This window comes from Bufo bufo, chromosome 4 (assembly GCF_905171765.1).
Source record: "Bufo bufo chromosome 4, aBufBuf1.1, whole genome shotgun sequence".
NCBI classification, from domain to species: Eukaryota; Metazoa; Chordata; class Amphibia; order Anura; family Bufonidae; genus Bufo; species Bufo bufo.
Window position 1 is genome coordinate 269158328 of NC_053392.1, and position 18624 is coordinate 269176951.

At 47.4% G+C, this 18624-nt stretch overlaps 1 protein-coding gene across 2 annotated transcripts in view; it reads right to left on the bottom strand.

Annotated features, from left to right (window-relative positions):
- Positions 1–18624, bottom strand: part of COL21A1 (collagen type XXI alpha 1 chain) — a 465445-nt gene that overhangs the window by 143468 nt on the left and 303353 nt on the right. For both annotated transcript variants that reach the window (XR_005778297.1, XM_040428578.1), the window contains exon 11: positions 988–1041. Coding sequence is in view for 1 of the 2 variants with exons in the window: in XM_040428578.1 (XP_040284512.1) it covers positions 988–1041 (54 nt within the window). In the remaining variant the exon portion in view is untranslated. The remainder of the gene's footprint in view (positions 1–987; positions 1042–18624) is intronic.

An 18624-nucleotide genomic window follows, 5' to 3' on the forward strand; every position in this document is an offset into this window, starting at 1 on the left:
CTCCTCAACGCCACTGATGGTCCCAACCCCATTTATAAGGCAAGAAATCCCACTTATTAAACCTGACAGGGCACACATGTGAAGTGAAAACCATTTCAGGGGACTACCTCTTGAAGCTCATCAAGAGAATGCCAAGAGTGTGCAAAGCAGTAATCAAAGCAAAAGGTGGCTACTTTGAAGAACCTAGAATATGACATATTTTCAGTTGTTTCACACTTGTTTGTTATGTATATAATTCCACATGTGTTAATTCATAGTTTTGATGCCTTCAGTGTGAATCTACAATTTTCATAGTCATGAAAATAAAGAAAACTCTTTGAATGAGAAGGTGTGTCCAAACTTTTGGTCTGTACTGTACATGTTCTATTTTTTTGCAGTGTGAAGGCACGGAGAGAAACCCCACTTTGGAAGTACTCTGTAATGCTTCCATAGGGTTCTGTGTCTCCGTTCCACACTCCTCCTTCCAAATTGCGGACCCATTCAAATGGGCCGGTGCCTTTATATTGCGGACCTGCTGTTTACAGGCCGCAATACAGGCATGGTCCGCCAGGCAATGGCTGTCTGCATGAGCTCTAAAGTCAGGCATGGGATCCAGCCAGTTCCCTCAGGTTCTCCAGATCCAGTTGTTAAAATTACAGCGGCAGCTGGAGATGAGCTCTTCCATTCTATAGTTTAGCTCCTTAGGCTTTTTAAAAGTTGGGTGGTATGTGTGTAGTGTATATATGGGGTATTTATGTATGTGTACCATGTATATGGTGTATTTATGTGTGTTGCATATATATGGTGTATGTATATGTAAACATGTATCGTGACGCTGCTTGTCTGCCGTTGAATAGGGAACCTGTTGTTAAAGATTTGAATCCGACCCTTGCCTAAAGCTAATGTTATATGCTCACATATTCAAAATTTTAAAGAAACGACAGTGCAACTTTGCTTTGTTCCATTACATTATTACGATTAGTATAATTATTAATCTGCGAACATTACCTGCACTCCAGGTGAACCAGGCATACCTGAATTCCCTATAGCTCCTGGACTTCCCTGTTATAAAAGAGAATGGCATTTTATTATTACTGTAGATATCTGGCAATGTTCAAACACTAGAATTGCTAAAAAATAAATAAAAGAAATTGTATTAAATGACACATTTTTTTCTTCTCGCCTGTTCTTTCATGATTTTAATAAAGCAGTTTGCAACCCTTCTGGTGATGGTATGTTTTTGATTACTACAATATACAGTTAAATGAAAGCATACCTACTAACAGTTAAATAGTGATTATTTTGCATTGGATAAAGCATTTCAAATAAGGTATTATTGCAATAAAGGATCACTGAGATGTGCAGTGTTAAAACTTAACCTTTAATCTCATAATTAAAAAAGCAGATACGGGTAATTAAATATAATAGTAAAAGTAGGGACAAGATATACCAAGTGTGGAAAAATCTGACGACCCTGTGGAACAGGAAACCCTATACAGGAAAATGTGAGAGCCTTGGAGGATGTTCCTCTGATGTTCCCAGATGGCACCTTAGACATCCCTTAGGCCCCTTTCACACGGGCGTTGTGGGAAAATGTGCGGGTGCGTTACGGGAAAACCCGCGATTTTTCCGCGCGAGTGCAAAACATTGTAATGCGTTTTGCACTCGCGTGAGAAAAATCGTGCATGTTTGGTACCCAAACCCGAACTTCTTCACAGAAGTTTGGGCTTGGGATCGGTGTTCTGTAGATTGTATTATTTCCCCTTATAACATAGTTATAAGGGAAAATAATAGCATTCTGAATACAGACTGCATAGTAAACTAGCGCTGGAGGGGTTAAAAAATAAATAATAATTTAACTCACCTTAGTCCACTTGATCGCGATGCCCGGCATCTCCTTCTGTCTCCTTTACTGAACAGGACCTGTGGTGAGCATTCATTACAGGTCAAGGACCTGTGGTGACGTCACTCCGGTCATCACATGATCCATCACCATGGTAAAAGATCATGTGATGGATCATGTGATGACCAGAGTGACGTCACCACAGGTCCTTTACCTGTAATGAATGCTCACCACAGGTCCTGTTCAGTAAAGGAGACAGAAGGAGATGCCGGGCATCGCGATCAAGTGGACTAAGGTGAGTTAAATTATTCTTTTCTTTTTTTTTAACCCCTCCAGCTCTATTTTACTATGCATTCTGTATTCAGAATGCTATCATTTTCCCTTATAACCATGTTATAAGGGAAAATAATAATGATCGGGTCTCCATCCCGATCGTCTCCTAGCAACCGTGCGTGAAAATCGCACCACATCCGCACTTGCTTGCGGATGCTTGCGATTTTCACGTAACCCAATTCACTTCTATGGGGCCTGCGTTGCGTGAAAAATGCAGAATAGAGCATGCTGCGATCTTCACGCAACGCACAAGTGATGCGTGAAAATCACCGCTCATGTGAACAGCCCCATAGAAATGAATGGGTCGGTATTCAATGCGGGTGCAATGCGTTCAACTCACGCATCGCATCCGCGCGGAATACTCGCCCGTGTGAAAGGGGCCTTAGAGTGGAGAGCGCAATGGGCTCAGGATGAGCCAATCACAGTGTATCCATAGGTCGGATGGACCTACGATCTGGCTCATATAATAATCATGGATCCATCTATTGAATGGCACTGTGGTGCTTTGTACCACAGTGGCATATGGGCGCCTGCACAATGGTGGAGCTGTAACTGTCGAGCAGAGGGTTAACACTAGGATACTGATATAACCCAACAGCAAATGAGACAGCAGTGAGTAAATTCCTGCCTTAACCCTATGTTCCCTGCTGGAGTGAACAACCCAAAGTACAGCAGGAACACTGAAGCCCACATGCAATGGAAAAGCTGGGCTAAAGTGCTCTTGTACTTGAGAGGTTAATGCTAAAGTAGTTTCTTGTCAGCCCAGCAGCTTAATATTAAACTGTGGGCAAGGTTAGCCGTATCAAACCCATGAACACTGAAGCGCATATACAGTCAGGTCCATAAATATTGGGACATCGACACAAGTCTAACATTTTTGGCTCTATACACCACCACAATGGACTTGAAATGAAACGAACAAGACGTGCTTTAACTGCAGACTGTCAGCTTTAATTTGAGGGTATTTACATCCAAATCAGGTGAACAGTGTAGGAATAACAACAGTTTGCATATGTGCCTCCCACTGGTTAAGGGACCAAAAGTAATGGGACAATTGGCTTCTCAGCTGTTTCCTGGCCAGGTGTGTGTTATTCCTTCATTATCCCAATTACAATGAGCAGATAAAAGGTCCAGAGTTCATTTCAAGTGTGCTATTTGCATTTGGAATCTGTTGCTGTCAACTCTCAAGACAAGATCCAAAGAGCTGTCACTATCAGTAAAGCAAGCCATCATTAGGCTGAAAAAACACAACAAACCCATCAGAGAGATCGCAAAAACATTAGGCGTGGCCAAAACAACTGTTTGGAACATTCTTAAAAAAAAGGAACGCAAAGGTGAGCTCAGCAACACCAAAAGACCCGGAAGACCACGGAAAACAACTGTGGTGGATGACCGAAGAATTCTTTCCCTGGTGAAGAAAACACCCTTCACAACAGTTGGCCAGATCAAGAACACTCTCCAGGAGTTAGGTGTATGTGTGTCAAAGTCATCAATCAAGAGAAGACAGTTGCAGTAGAGGCCTGGCAGAGCATCACCAGGGATGAAACCCAGCTTCTGGTGATGTCTATGTGTTCCAGACTTCAGGCTGTAATTGACTGCAAAGGATTTGCAACCAAGTATTAAAAAGTAAAGGTTTGATTTATGATTATTATTATGTCCCATTACTTTTGGTCCCTTAACAAGTGGGAGGCACATATGCAAACTGTTGTAATTCCTACACCGTTCACCTGATTTGGATGTAAATACCCTCAAATTAAAGCTGACAGTCTGCAGTTAAAACACATCTTGTTTGTTTCATTTCAAATCCATTGTGGTGGTGTATAGAGCCAAAAATGTTAGAATTGTGTCGATGTCCCAATATTTATATTTATAGACCTGACTGTACAATGGAAAAGCTGGGCTAAAGTGATCTTGTGCTTCAGTGGTTAATGCTAAAGCAGCTTCTTGTCAGCCCAGCAGTTCGATGTTAAACTGTGGACAAGGTCTGCAGTGTCAACCCCAATTTCCCTGCTGTAGAAAGCTTACTTCGGTATCACATATGCTCGATCATTAGGAGCTACAGTATGAGATATTGGTGTCTGTTACTTCTAACTAGAATCTTTCGTGCGTTTCAGTGTCAGTTATTTGCACCACAACTGCTAGTGGTACTGGGGTGCCCGTGTGCGGCCGTTTGAATGACAAGTATTAAAGGGATAAGTCACTTCTCCTCTGATGATGCCACTCACGTCGGCAGCCTCATGCTAGTTTTATAATAGACATCAGGGGGAGACGCTGAAATGACTGTGTTGAATTAGGAAACCAGAAGCCGCTTGAAAGTAACAATGTCTATCAGCGTTTATGAATAAGGCAGAAGAAGTTGAGCAAAAGACACCACACACTCATTGCTGCTACACTGCAGCCAGTTCAGTGTGGAGAAACATGGTATCGTATATACAGATAGCAGAGGACTGAATAGATGAATGCAGGTGTGATGTTAAGTGCAGCATAATGAGCCTGCCTGGTGTATCAGGCTTGGACCACTGTGGGACTTACATATGTACGGCTCCTCCTGGGCCGCTGGGGCTTTTCTGTCTTCAGCCTAAAAATCCACTGCGCTTCTTTGTGCAAGATCCTCAGGTCCAGATTATCCCCTCTGGGGGTCGGCCGTATTTGCTCAATGCTCTGAAACGATATAGCTCTTTTATCGCCGCTGTGAGCTGGGTGGGCAGTTTTTCTCCTAATGTTGCCCACATGCTCCCTCACGTGTGGTCTTTTCGAAATATTAAGTGCCACATACACTCAATACCGTTGGGTGGTGCACCCCTGGTGATACATTTCCTGGAGTACCATTTTGGGATACCATCTTTGGTTGAATTGGTTGTATAGATCATCTGCGTCTCTCTTAAAATCAGCTATGTTGGAACAGTTGTGCCTAGTGCGTAAATCTATTCCCTTAGGGACACCTCTCTTTAGGGCCATAGGGTGGCAGCTACCACATTGTAACAGATTGTTCATTGCTGCTTCTTTTCTGTATATATTCATGGAGATGCTGCCATCTCTTTCACATATGATGGTCAGGTCAAGGAATGAAATGTGCATGGGGCTATAATGCGAGGTGAAAAATAGTCCCAGATTGTTTACATTAAGGCATGCCACAAATTCTGTGAAGTCAGTTTTGTTTCTCCTCATCAGGATGAACATGTCATCTACTGTATGTACCACTTCTTTCTCCCACCAGTCCAGGAATAGGTTGGAATAGGTTGGAATAAGTGGGTAAACAAGGGCTCTCTTCCCCTGAGCTGGTGGAAGATCTTGCTGTTAAAGATAAAAATGTGTTCAAGAATGAACTGCAATACTGTCAGGACCAGCTCATTGTATTGGCCAAAATGGGTGCCTCTGGTGCAAAGGAAGTCTCCCATAGCCCTACACCCCTGGTCATGGGTTATAGAGCTTTAGAGGGCCTCCTTATCCAAACTGGCCAACATAGTGTCAACATCACAGTGAAGTCCCCGTCCCCCTTCCCACTTTCCTATTGCATAGGGGCTTCAGTATTGATGGGGTTGATACTGCTGATCTTGCCCACAGTTTAACTTTGAGCTGCTGGGCTGACAAGATGCTACTTTATCATAAACCCCTCAAGAACAAGAGCACTTTAGCCCAACTTTCCCATTGCATGTGGGCTTCAGTGTTCCTGCTGTAGAAGTACTTTGGGTTGTTCACTCCATTGGGGAGCATAGGGTTAAGGCAGGACTTTACTCACAGCTGTCTTATTTGCTGGTGTTAACCCTCTGCTCGACACTACAGCTCCACCATTGTGCAGGGGCCCGTATGCCCTTCTGGTTCAAAGTACCATAGTGTTAATGCTGCACATCTTAGTGTCTTAGTGATCCTACAATTATTTGCAGCGTTAACCCAAAATCTCATATTCATATTCAAAATCTCATATTCAATATTATTGCAATAAACATGCAAAAAATATATATTTTTATGTACATAGCACGTTCTCAATGGTAGCACCCCCTGAAATTTCTCCTATGACTGAAATTCTGGTCTACCTTCTCCTGCATTCCAAGAGAGACCCATATGTTCAATAAAGTCTATGCTCCCTGACTGCAAAACACTTCTGGAAGTGCTTCTGGTCTCTTCACTGTCTTCTAACAGACAATGATGAGACCAGAGCTGCAGAAGATTGAGTCACAAAGCTACATAGGGTGAAAATGACACTGGAGAGCAGCATTTTTGCATTGATACATGTAAATTATGGTGTGCATTACTCCAGATATTTTTATCTGTGGGATAACCCCTTTAAAAGACGGTAAAAAGAAGAGACCTTTTTTTCTCTGCAGAAACAGCACCACTTTTGTCATAGTTATGCCTGACGTTGCAGTTGAAAGTAAATGGGGCTTAAGACTGTAAAATTAGTACAGTGGACAAGTGGTGTTATAACCAGTTTCAGATGGTTGTAGACTTGTAGAGGAATGGACTATTTCTGTTTTGTACAACTTCTTAAGAAGCTTGAATGTTTTTGAATACAAAGTAGATAAGGTTAAATATTACTATATTGTTATAATAAAGTGTAAATACTGTGAAATGGTTTGATGCACTGCTGGCCATGGAGGTGTCCTTTCTCTAGTTCTGAAGCCGGGATGTTGCCTTGCAGATGGAATGTTGTCTACAGTTTGTGAACATATGGAGAAAGTCAAGCTAATCTGGAGTATGTTCTGTAGTAGGCAACCAAAGTAAATAGGAGCATGGATAAAATGCAGTTCTGGGAAAGATCAGCAAAATGAAGATTATTTGGTTTGGAGAAAAGGTGACTTACTGGAGCATTATACAGTATGCACAAATATTTATCTACTTCTCTAAAGATCTTTTTATACCCAGGTCACTTCATATAGCAAGGAGAGTTAGGTACATTAAAGGGGTTCTCTGTCAATTAAGAATATTAAATTACCTAAAATACATAAATATTACATTATTATAAATATATTCCCAAATGCCATTTATTAGTTATAATGGATCATTTTGTCTGGGGAGAAATCATCAGGAGAAATAAAATGGCCGCCGTCTTATTAGTAGACACAAAACCTGTCCTAATCGCACAACAGCACAGCGAAAGAGTTACCTCATTATCTATTCTGCTCTACTTGTCAGGAGTTAGGATCCTACACACAGCTGATAAGGTCTTCAGCTGAATCTCTGTTGGAATGGAGTCCATAATGAGACATGAAATACAGAAAGAAGGGTGAGGATGTGGTTAATGAGCATTAGCACTTGTATGCAGTCTCCATTACCACAGCCCCACATTACCACATTCTGCCCTGTCTGTCATCTCAGTACTTCATGTCTACTCATGAACTCCGTTCCCACATAGATTCAGCTAAAGATTTATCAGCTGTATTCAGGATAATAATTTCTAACAAGTAGAGAAAAAAGGATGAGGCAGCTCTTTCGCTCAGTGTTCAGAAGTAACTTGTCCTGCTCTGTGATTAGGATGACGGACATTTTATTTCTACTAATGATTGCTCCCTAGTAGGGATGAGCGAACCCGAACTGTATAGTTCGGGTTCGTACCGAATTTTGGGGTGTCCGTGACACGGACCCAAACATTTTCGTAAAAGTCTGGGTTCGGGTTCGGTGTTCGGCGCTTTCTTGGCGCTTTTTGAAAGGCTGCAAAGCAGCCAATCAACAAGCGTCATACTACTTGGCCCAAGAGGCCATCACAGCCATGCCTACTATTGGCATGGCTGTGATTGGCCAGTGCACCATGTGACCCAGCCTCTATTTAAGCTGGAGTCACGTAGCGCCGCACGTCACTCTGCTATGATCAGTATAGGGAGAGGTTGCAGCTGCGACGTTAGGGCGAGATTAGGCAGATTAACTCCTCCAAAAGACTTCATTCTGTGATCGATCTGCAGCTGTGGATCATTGAAGTGCTATTATTGACTTGCTCACTTTTTTGAGACTGCCCAGGGCGTTTTTAGATCACTTTTTTTCTGGGGTGATCGGCGGCCATTTTGTGACTTGTGGTGCGCCAGCACGAGCTATCACCAAGTGTATTTAACCATCGATAGTGTGGTTATTTTGTGCTATATCCTACATCAGCTGCAGGCTGAGCCTGTGTCACCGAAGTGCATTTAACCAATCAACAGTCTGGTTATTTTTTGGCCATATACTACATCGGCTGCAGGCTGAGCCTGTGTCACCCAAGTGTATTTAACCATCGATAGTGTGGTTATTTTGTGCTATATCCTACATCAGCTGCAGGCTGAGCCTGTGTCACCGAAGTGCATTTAACCATCAACAGTCTGATTATTTTTTGGCCATATACTACATCAGCTGCAGGCTGAGCCTGTGTCACCCAAGTGTATTTAACCATCGATAGTGTGGTTATTTTGTGCTATATCCTACATCAGCTGCAGGCTGAGCCTGTGTCACCCAAGTGCATTTAACCATCAACAGTCTGATTATTTTTTGGCCATATACTACATCTGGTGCAGGCTGAGCCTGTGTCACCCAAGTGCATTTAACCATCAACAGTCTAATTATTTTTTGGCCATATATTACATCAGGGGCAAGTTGAGCCTGTCACCCAGCGCCTAAAAAATAGACCTGACATTCAACCAAATCTGTACTGTTTTAGCTGGTCAAGTTATTTGTATTGACCGTAAAAGCACACTTTTTTTTCTGGGTTGAAAAAGCATTCCCAAATTTCCCATTCTCAAAATAACTAGTTTCTGGTATCTGAGGCCTACTTGAAATCTATCCCAAAAAGAAAATCTTACATTGAAGGTATTGATAGTGTCATTCAGAAAAACCTAAGACACACGCTAGCGTGCTGATAGAAGTGTCATTCTGTGATTAAACCTATACCTGTCACACAGCGCAAAAAAAAACAGGTCTCACATCTCTATTCAACCAAATCTGCACTGTTTTTGCTGGTCAAGTTATTTGTAGTGACCGTAAAAGCAGACTTTTTGTTCTGGGTTGAAAAAGCATTCCCGAATTTCCCATTCTCAAAATAACTAGTTTCTGGTATTTGAGGCCTACTTGAAATCTATCCCAAAAAGAAAATCTTACATTGAAGGTATTGATAGTGTCATTCAGAAAAACCTAAGACACACGCTAGCGTGCTGATAGAAGTGTCATTCTGTGATTAAACCTATACCTGTCACACAGCGCAAAAAAAAACAGGTCTCACATCTCTATTCAACCAAATCTGCACTGTTTTTGCTGGTCAAGTTATTTGTAGTGACCGTAAAAGCAGACTTTTTGTTCTGGGTTGAAAAAGCATTCCCAAATTTCCCATTCTCAAAATAACTAGTTTCTGGTATTTGAGGCCTACTTGAAATCTATCCCAAAAAGAAAATCTTACATTGAAGGTATTGATAGTGTCATTCAGAAAAACCTAAGACACACGCTAGCGTGCTGATAGAAGTGTCATTCTGTGATTAAACCTATACCTGTCACACAGCGCAAAAAAAAACAGGTCTCACATCTCTATTCAACCAAATCTGCACTGTTTTAGCTGGTCAAGTTATTTGTAGTGACCGTAAAAGCAGACTTTTTGTTCTGGGTTGAAAAAGCATTCCCAAATTTGCCATTCTCAAAATTGTGGTGAACGGGAACAATGAGGAAAACATCTAATAAGGGACGCGGACGCGGACATGGACATGGTCGTGGTGGTGTTAGTGGACCCTCTGGTGCTGGGAGAGGACGTGGCCGTTCTGCCACAGCCACACGTCCTAGTGAACCAACTACCTCAGGTCCCAGTAGCCAGCAGAATTTACAGCGATATTTGGTGGGGCCCAATGCCGTTCTAAGGATGGTAAGGCCTGAGCAGGTACAGGCATTAGTCAATTGGGTGGCCGACAGTGGATCCAGCACGTTCACATCATCTCCCACCCAGTCTTCTGCAGAAAGCGCACAGATGGCGCATGAAAACCAAGCCCATCGGTCTGTCACATCACCCCCATGCATATCAGGGAAACTGTCTGAGCCTCAAGTTATGCAGCAGTCTCTTATGCTGTTTGAAGACTCTGCTGCCAGGATTTCCCAAGGGCATCCACCTAGCCCTTTCCCAGGGGTGGAAGAGATAGAATGCACTAACGCAAAACCACTTATTTTTCCTGATGATGAGGACATGGGAATACCACCTCAGCACGTCTCTGATGATGACGAAACACAGGTGCCAACTGCTGCGTCTTTCTGCAGTGTGCAGACTGAACAGGAGGTCAGGGATCAAGACTGGGTGGAAGACGATGCAGGGGACGATGAGGTCCTAGACCCCACATGGAATGAAGGTCGTGCCACTGATTTTCACAGTTCGGAGGAAGAGGCAGTGGTGAGACCGAGCCAACAGCGTAGCAAAAGAGGGAGCAGTGGGCAAAATCAGAACACCCGCCGCCAAGAGACTCCGCCTGCTACTGACCGCCGCCATCTGGGACCGAGCACCCCAAAGGCAGCTTCAAGGAGTTCCCTGGCATGGCACTTCTTCAAACAATGTGCTGACGACAAGACCCGAGTGGTTTGCACGCTGTGCCATCAGAGCCTGAAGCGAGGCATTAACGTTCTGAACCTTAGCACAACCTGCATGACCAGGCACCTGCATGCAAAGCATGAACTGCAGTGGAGTAAACACCTTAAAAACAAGGAAGTCACTCAGGCTCCCCCTGCTACCTCTTCTGCTGCTGACGCCTCGGCCTCTTCTGCTGCTGCTGCCGCCGCCTCGGCCTCTTCCTCTGGAGGAACGTTGGCACCTGCCGCCCAGCAAACATGGGATGTACCACCAACACCACCACCTGCGTCACCAAGCATCTCAACCATGTCACACGGCAGCGTTCAGCTCTCCATCTCACAAACATTTGAGAGAAAGCGTAAATTCCCACCTAGCCACCCTCGATCCCTGGCCCTGAATGCCAGCATTTCTAAACTACTGGCCTATGAAATGCTGTCATTTAGGCTGGTGGACACAGACAGCTTCAAACAGCTCATGTCACTTGCTGTCCCACAGTATGTTGTTCTCAGCCGCCATTACTTCTCCAAGAGAGCCGTGCCTTCCCTGCACAAACAAGTGTCCGATAAAATCAAGTGTGCACTGCGCAACGCCATCTGTGGCAAGGTCCACCTAACCACAGATACGTGGACCAGTAAGCACGGCCAGGGACGCTATATCTCCCTAACTGCACACTGGGCAAATGTAGTGGCGACTGGGCCCCAGGTGGAGAGCTGTTTGGCGCACGTCCTTCCGCCGCCAAGGATCGCAGGGCAACATTCTTTGCCTCCTGTCTCCTCCTCCTCCTACTCAGCTTCCTCCTCCTCTTCTTCCACTTGCTCATCCAGTCAGCCACACACCTTCACCACAGCACGGGGTAAACGTCAGCAGGCCATTCTGAAACTCATATGTTTGGGGGACAGGCCCCACACCGCACAGGAGTTGTGGCGGGGTATAGAACAACAGACCGACGAGTGGTTGCTGCCGGTGAGCCTCAAGCCCGGCCTGGTGGTGTGCGATAATGGGCGAAATCTCGTTGCAGCTCTGGGACTAGCCGGTTTGACGCACATCCCTTGCTTGGCGCATGTGCTGAATTTGGTGGTGCAGAAGTTCATTCGCAACTACCCCGACATGTCAAAGCTGCTGCATAAAGTGCGGGCCGTCTGTTCGCGCTTCCGGCGTTCACACCCTGCCGCTGCTCGCCTGTCTGCTCTACAGCGTAACTTCGGCCTTCCCGCTCATCGCCTCATATGCGACGTGCCCACCAGGTGGAACTCCACCTTGCATATGCTGGACAGACTGTGCGAGCAGCAGCAGGCCATAGTGGAGTTTCAGCTGCAGCACGCACGGGTCAGTCGCACTGTGGATCAGACCCACTTCACCACCAATGACTGGGCCTCCATGCGAGACCTGTGTGCCCTGTTGCGCTGTTTTGAGTACTCCACCAACATGGTCAGTGGCGATGACGCCGTTATCAGCGTTACAATACCACTTCTATGTCTCCTTGAGAAAACACTTAGGGCGATGATGGAAGAGGAGGTGGCCCAGGAGGAAGAGGAGGAAGAGGGGTCATTTTTAGCACTTTCAGGCCAGTCTCTTCGAAGTGACTCAGAGGGAGGTTTTTTGCAACACCAGAGGCCAGGTACAAATGTGGCCAGACAGGGCCCACTACTGGAGGACGAGGAGGACGAGGATGAGGAGGAGGTGGAGGAGGATGAGGATGAAGCATGTTCACAGCGGGGTGGCACCCAAAGCAGCTCGGGCCCATCACTGGTGCGTGGCTGGGGGGAAACATAGGACGATGACGATACGCCTCCCACAGAGGACAGCTTGTCCTTACCTCTGGGCAGCCTGGCACACATGAGCGACTACATGCTGCAGTGCCTGCACAACGACAGCAGAGTTGCTCACATTTTAACGTGTGCAGACTACTGGGTTGCCACCCTGCTGGATCCCCGGTACAAAGACAATGTGCCCACCTTACTTCCTACACTGGAGCGTGATAGTGCCCTGAGCGTGATAGATTCTCTGTTACGGGACCTCTCTCCTCTGCCTGGGTGCCTGGGCCTAAATGTGTGACAGTGGCCTGTTCCAGTGGTGGGTGACGTGAAGCCTGATTCTCTGCTATGACATGAAGACAGATTCTGCGCTGACATAAGGCCAGATTCTCTGTTACGGGACCGCTCTCCTCTGTCTGGGTGTCGGGGCCTAAATGTGTGACAGTGGCCTGTTCCAGTGGTGGGTGACGTGAAGCCTGATTCTCTGCTATGACATGAATACAGATTCTGCGCTGACATAAGGCCAGATTCTCTGTTACGGGACCTCTCTCCTCTGCCTGGGTGCCTGGGCCTAAATGTGTGACAGTGGCCTGTTTCAGTGGTGGGTGACGTGAAGCCTGATTCTCTGCTATGACATGAATACAGATTCTGCGCTGACATAAGGCCAGATTCTCTGTTACGGGACCTCTCTCCTCTGCCTGGGTGCCTGGGCCTAAATGTGTGACAGTGGCCTGTACCAGTGGTGGGCGACGTGAAGCCTGATTCTCTGCTATGACATGAAGACAGATTCTGCGCTGACATAAGGCCAGATTCTCTGTTACGGGACCGCTCTCCTCTGTCTGGGTACCGGGGCCTAAATGTGTGACAGAGGCCTGTTCCAGTGGTGGGTGACGTGAAGCCTGATTCTCTGCTATGACATGAATACAGATTCTGCGCTGACATAAGGCCAGATTCTCTGTTACGGGACCTCTCTCCTCTGCCTGGGTCTAAATGTGTGACAGTGGCCTGTTCCAGTGGTGGGTGACGTGAAGCCTGATTCTCTGCTATGACATGAAGACAGATTCTGCGCTGACATAAGGCCAGATTCTCTGTTTACGGGACCGCTCTCCTCTGTCTGGGTGCCGGGGCGTAAATGTGTGACAGTGGCCTGTTCCAGTGGTGGGTGACGTGAATCCTGATTCTCTGCTATGACATGAAGACAGATTCTGCGCTGACATAAGGCCAGATTCTCTGTTACGGGACCGCTCTCCTCTGTCTGGGTGCCGGGGCCTAAATGTGTGACAGTGGCCTGTTCCAGTGGTGGGTGACGTGAAGCCTGATTCTCTGCTATGACATGAAGACAGATTCTGCGCTGACATAAGGCCAGATTCTCTGTTACGGGACCGCTCTCCTCTGTCTGGGTGCCGGGCCTAAATGGGTGACAGTGGCTTGTTCCAGTTGTGGGTGACGTGAAGCCTGATTCTCTGCTATGACATGAATACAGATTCTGCGCTGACATAAGGCCAGATTCTCTGTTACGGGACCTCTCTCCTCTGCCTGGGTGCCTGGGCCTAAATGTGTGACAGTGGCCTGTTCCAGTGGTGGGTGACGTAAAGCCTGATTCTCTGCTATGACATGAAGACAGATTCTGCGCTGACATAAGGCCAGATTCTCTGTTACGGGACCTCTCTCCTCTGCCTGGGTGCCTGGGCCTAAATGTGTGACAGTGGCCTGTTCCAGTGGTGGGTGACGTGAAGCCTGATTCTCTGCTATGACATGAAGACAGATTCTGCGCTGACATAAGGCCAGATTCTCTGTTACGGGACCGCTCTCCTCTGTCTGGGTGACGGGGCCTAAATGTGTGACAGTGGCCTGTTCCAGTGGTGAGTGACGTGAAGCCTGATTCTCTGCTATGACATGAAGACAGATTCTGCGCTGACATAAGGCCAGATTCTCTGTTACGGGACCGCTCTCCTCTGTCTGGGTGCCGGGGCCTAAATGTGTGACAGTGGCCTGTTCCAGTGGTGGGTGACGTGAAGCCTGATTCTCTGCTATGACATGAAGACTGATTCTGTGCTGACATGAAGCCAGATTCTCTGCTATGGCATGAAGAGACTGATTCTGTGCTGACATGAAGCCAGATTCTTTGCTATGGCATGAAGAGACTGATTCTCTGCTGACGTGAAGCCAGATTCTCTGCTATGGGACCTCTGTCCAATTGATATTGGTTCATTTTTATTTTTTTAATTTTAATTTTAATTCATTTCCCTATCCACATTTGTTTGCAGGGGATTTACCTACATGTTGCTGCCTTTTGCAGCCCTCTAGCTCTTTCCTGGGCTGTTTTACAGCCTTTTTATTGCCGAAAAGTTCGGGTCCCCATTGACTTCAATGGGGTTCGGGTTCGGGACGAAGTTCGGTTCGGGTCCCGAACCCGAACATTTACGGGAAGTTCGGCCGAACTTCTCGAACCCGAACATCCAGGTGTTCGCTCAACTCTACTCCCTAGTAGAGTTGAGCGAACACCTGGATTTTCGGGTTCGAGAAGTTCGGCCGAACTTCCCGGAAATGTTCGGGTTCGGGATCTGAACCCGACCCGAACTTCGTCCCGAACCCGAACCCCATTGAAGTCAATAGGGGACCCGAACTTTTCGGCAATAAAAAGGCTGTAAAACAGCCCAGGAAAGGGCTAGAGGGCTGCAAAAGGCAGCAAAATGTAGTTAAATCCCCTGTAAACAAATGGATAGGGAAATAAATAAAAATGAAAATAAAATAAATAAAAATTAACCAATATCAATTGGAGAGAGGTCCCATAGCAGAGAATCAGGCTTCATGTCAGCAGAGAATCAGTCTTCATGTCATAGCAGAGAATCAGGCTTCATGTCAGCAGAGAATCAGTCTTCATGTCATAGCAGAGAATCAGGCTTCACGTCAGCCAAAACTGGAACAGTCCATTGTCATATATTTAGGCCCCGGCACCCAGGCTGAGGAGAGAGGTCCCATAACAGAGATTCAGGCTTCATGTCAGCAGAGAATCAGTCTTCATGTCATAGCAGAGAATCATGCTTCACGTCAGCCAAAACTGGAACAGTCCACTGTCATATATTTAGGCCCCGGCACCCAAACAGAGGAGAGAGGTCCCATAACAGAGATTCAGGCTTCATGTCAGCAGAGAATCAGTCTTCATGTCATAGCAGAGAATCAGGCTTCAGGTCAGCCAAAACTGGAACAGTCCATTGTCAGATATTTAGGCCCCGGCACCCAGACAGAGGAGAGAGGTCCCATAACAGAGATTCAGGCTTCATGTCATAGCAGAGATTCAGGCTTCATGTCATAGCAGAGAATCATGCTTCACGTCACCCAAAACTGGAACAGTCCATTGTCAGATATTTAGGCCCTGGCACCCAGACAGAGGAGAGAGGTCCCATAGCAGAGATTCAGGCTTCATGTCATAGCAGAGAATCATGCTTCACGTCACCCAAAACTGGAACAGTCCATTGTCAGATATTTAGGCCCTGGCACCCAGACAGAGGAGAGAGGTCCCATAGCAGAGATTCAGGCTTCATGTCATAGCAGAGAATCAGGCTTCATGTCACCCAACACTGGAACAGGCCACTGTCAGATATTTTTAGGCCCCGGCACCCAGACAGAGGAGAGGTTCATTCAACTTTGGGTTGCCCCGCAATATAATGGTAAAATGAAAATAAAAATAGGATTGAATGAGGAAGTGCCCTGGAGTACAATAATATATGGTTAAGGGGAGGTAGTTATTGTCTAATCTGCACAAGGGATGGACAGGTCCTGTGGGATCCATGCCTGGTTCATTTTTATGAACGTCAGCTTGTCCACATTGGCTGTAGACAGGCGGCTGCGTTTGTCTGTAATGACGCCCCCTGCCGTGCTGAATACACGTTCAGACAAAACGCTGGCCGCCGGGCAGGCCAGCACCTACAAGGCATAAAAGGCCAGCTCTGGCCACGTGGACAATTTGGAGACCCAGAAGTTGAATGGGGCCGAACCATCAGTCAGTACGTGGAGGGGTGTGCACACGTACTGTTCCACCATGTTAGTGAAATGTTGCCTCCTGCTAACACGTTCCGTATCAGGTGGTGGTGCAGTTAGCTGTGTCGTGTTGACAAAACTTTTCCACATCTCTGCCATGCTAACCCTGCCCTCAGAGGAGCTGGCCGTGACAGGGTGGCAACCCAGTAGTGCGCACACGTTAAAATGTGGGCAACTCTGCTGTCGTTGCGCAGGCACTGCAGCATGTAGTCGCTCATGTGTGCCAGGCTGCCCAGAGGTAAGGACAAGCTGTCCTCTGTGGGAGGTGTATCGTCATCTTCCTGCGTTTCCCCCCAGCCACGCACCAGTGATGGGCCCGAACTGCGTTGGGTGCCACCCCGCTGTGAACATGCTTCATCCTCATCCTCCTCCACCTCCTCCTCATCCTCGTCCTCCTCGTCCTCCAGTAGTGGGCCCTGTCTGGCCACATTTGTACCTGGCCTCTGCTGTTGCAAAAAACCTCCCTCTGAGTCACTTCTAGGAGACTGGCCTGAAAGTGCTAAAAATGACCCCCTCTTCCTCCTCCTCCTCCTCCTCCTGGGCCACCTCCTCTTCCATCATCGCCCTAAGTGTTTTCTCAAGGAGACATAGAAGTGGTATTGTAACGCTGATAGCGGCGTCATCGCCACTGGCCATGTTGGTGGAGTACTCGAAACAGCGCAACAGGGCACACAGGTCTCGCATGGAGGCCCAGTCATTGGTGGTGAAGTGGTGCTGTTCCGCAGTGCGACTGACCCATGCGTGCTGCAGCTGAAACTCCACTATGGCCTGCTACTGCTTGCACAGTCTGTCCAGCATGTGCAAGGTGGAGTTCCACCTGGTGGGCACGTCGCATATGAGGCGGTGAGCGGGAAGGGCGAAGTTACGCTGTAGCGCAGACAGGCGAGCAGCGGCAGGATGTGAACGCCGGAAGCGCGCACAGACGGCCCGCACTTTATGCAGCAGCTCTGACATGTCGGGGGTAGTTGTGAATGAACTTCTGCACCACCAAATTCAGCACATGCGCCAGGCAAGGGATGTGCGTCAAACCGGCTAGTCCCAGAGCTGCAACGAGATTTTGCCCATTATCGCACACCACCAGACCGAGCTTGAGGCTCACCGGCAGCAACCACTCGTCGGTCTGTTGTTCTATACCCCACCACAACTCCTGTGCGGTGTGGGGCCTGTCCCCCAAACATATGAGTTTCAGAATTGCCTGCTGACATTTACCCCGGGCTGTGCTGAAGTTGGTGGTGAAGGTGTGTGGCTGACTGGATGAGCAGGTGGAAGAAGAGGAGGAAGAAGCCGAGTAGGAGGAGGAGGCAACAGGAGGCAAAGAATGTTGCCCTGCGATCCTTGGCGGCGGAAGGACGTGCGCCAAACAGCTCTTCGCCTGGGGCCCAGCCGCCACTACATTTACCCAGTGTGCAGTTAGGGAGATATAGCGTCCCTGGCCGTGCTTACTGGTCCACATATCTGTGGTTAGGTGGACCTTGCCACAGATGGCGTTGCGCAGTGCACACTTGATTTTATCGGATACTTGGTTGTGCAGGGAAGGCACGGCTCTCTTGGAGAAGTAGTGGCGGCTGGGAACAACATACTGTGGGACAGAAAGCGACATGAGATGTTTGAAGCTGTCTGTGTCCACCAGCCTAAATGACAGCATTTCATAGGCCAGTAGTTTAGAAATGCTGGCATTCAGGGCCAGGGATCGAGGGTGGCTAGGTGGGAATTTACGCTTTCTCTCAAATGTTTGTGAGATGGAGAGCTGAACGCTGCCGTGTGACATGGTTGAGATGCTTGGTGACGGAGGTGGTGGTGTTGGTGGTACATCCTCTGTTTGCTGGGCGGCAGGTGCCAACGTTCCTCCAGAGGCGGAGGAAGAGGCTGAGGCGGCGGCAGCAGCAGAAGAGGTAGCAGGGGGAGCCTGAGTGAGTTCCTTGTTTTTAAGGTGTTTACTCCACTGCAGTTCATGCTTTGCATGCAGGTGCCTGGTCATGCAGGTTGTGCTAAGGTTCAGAACGTTAATGCCTCGCTTCAGGCTCTGATGGCACAGCGTGCAAACCACTCGGGTCTTGTCGTCAGCACATTGTTTGAAGAACTGCCACGCCAGGGAACTCCTTTAAGCTGCCTTTGGGGTGCTCGGTCCCAGATGGCGGTGGCCAGTAGCAGACGGACTCTCTTGGCGGCGGGTGTTC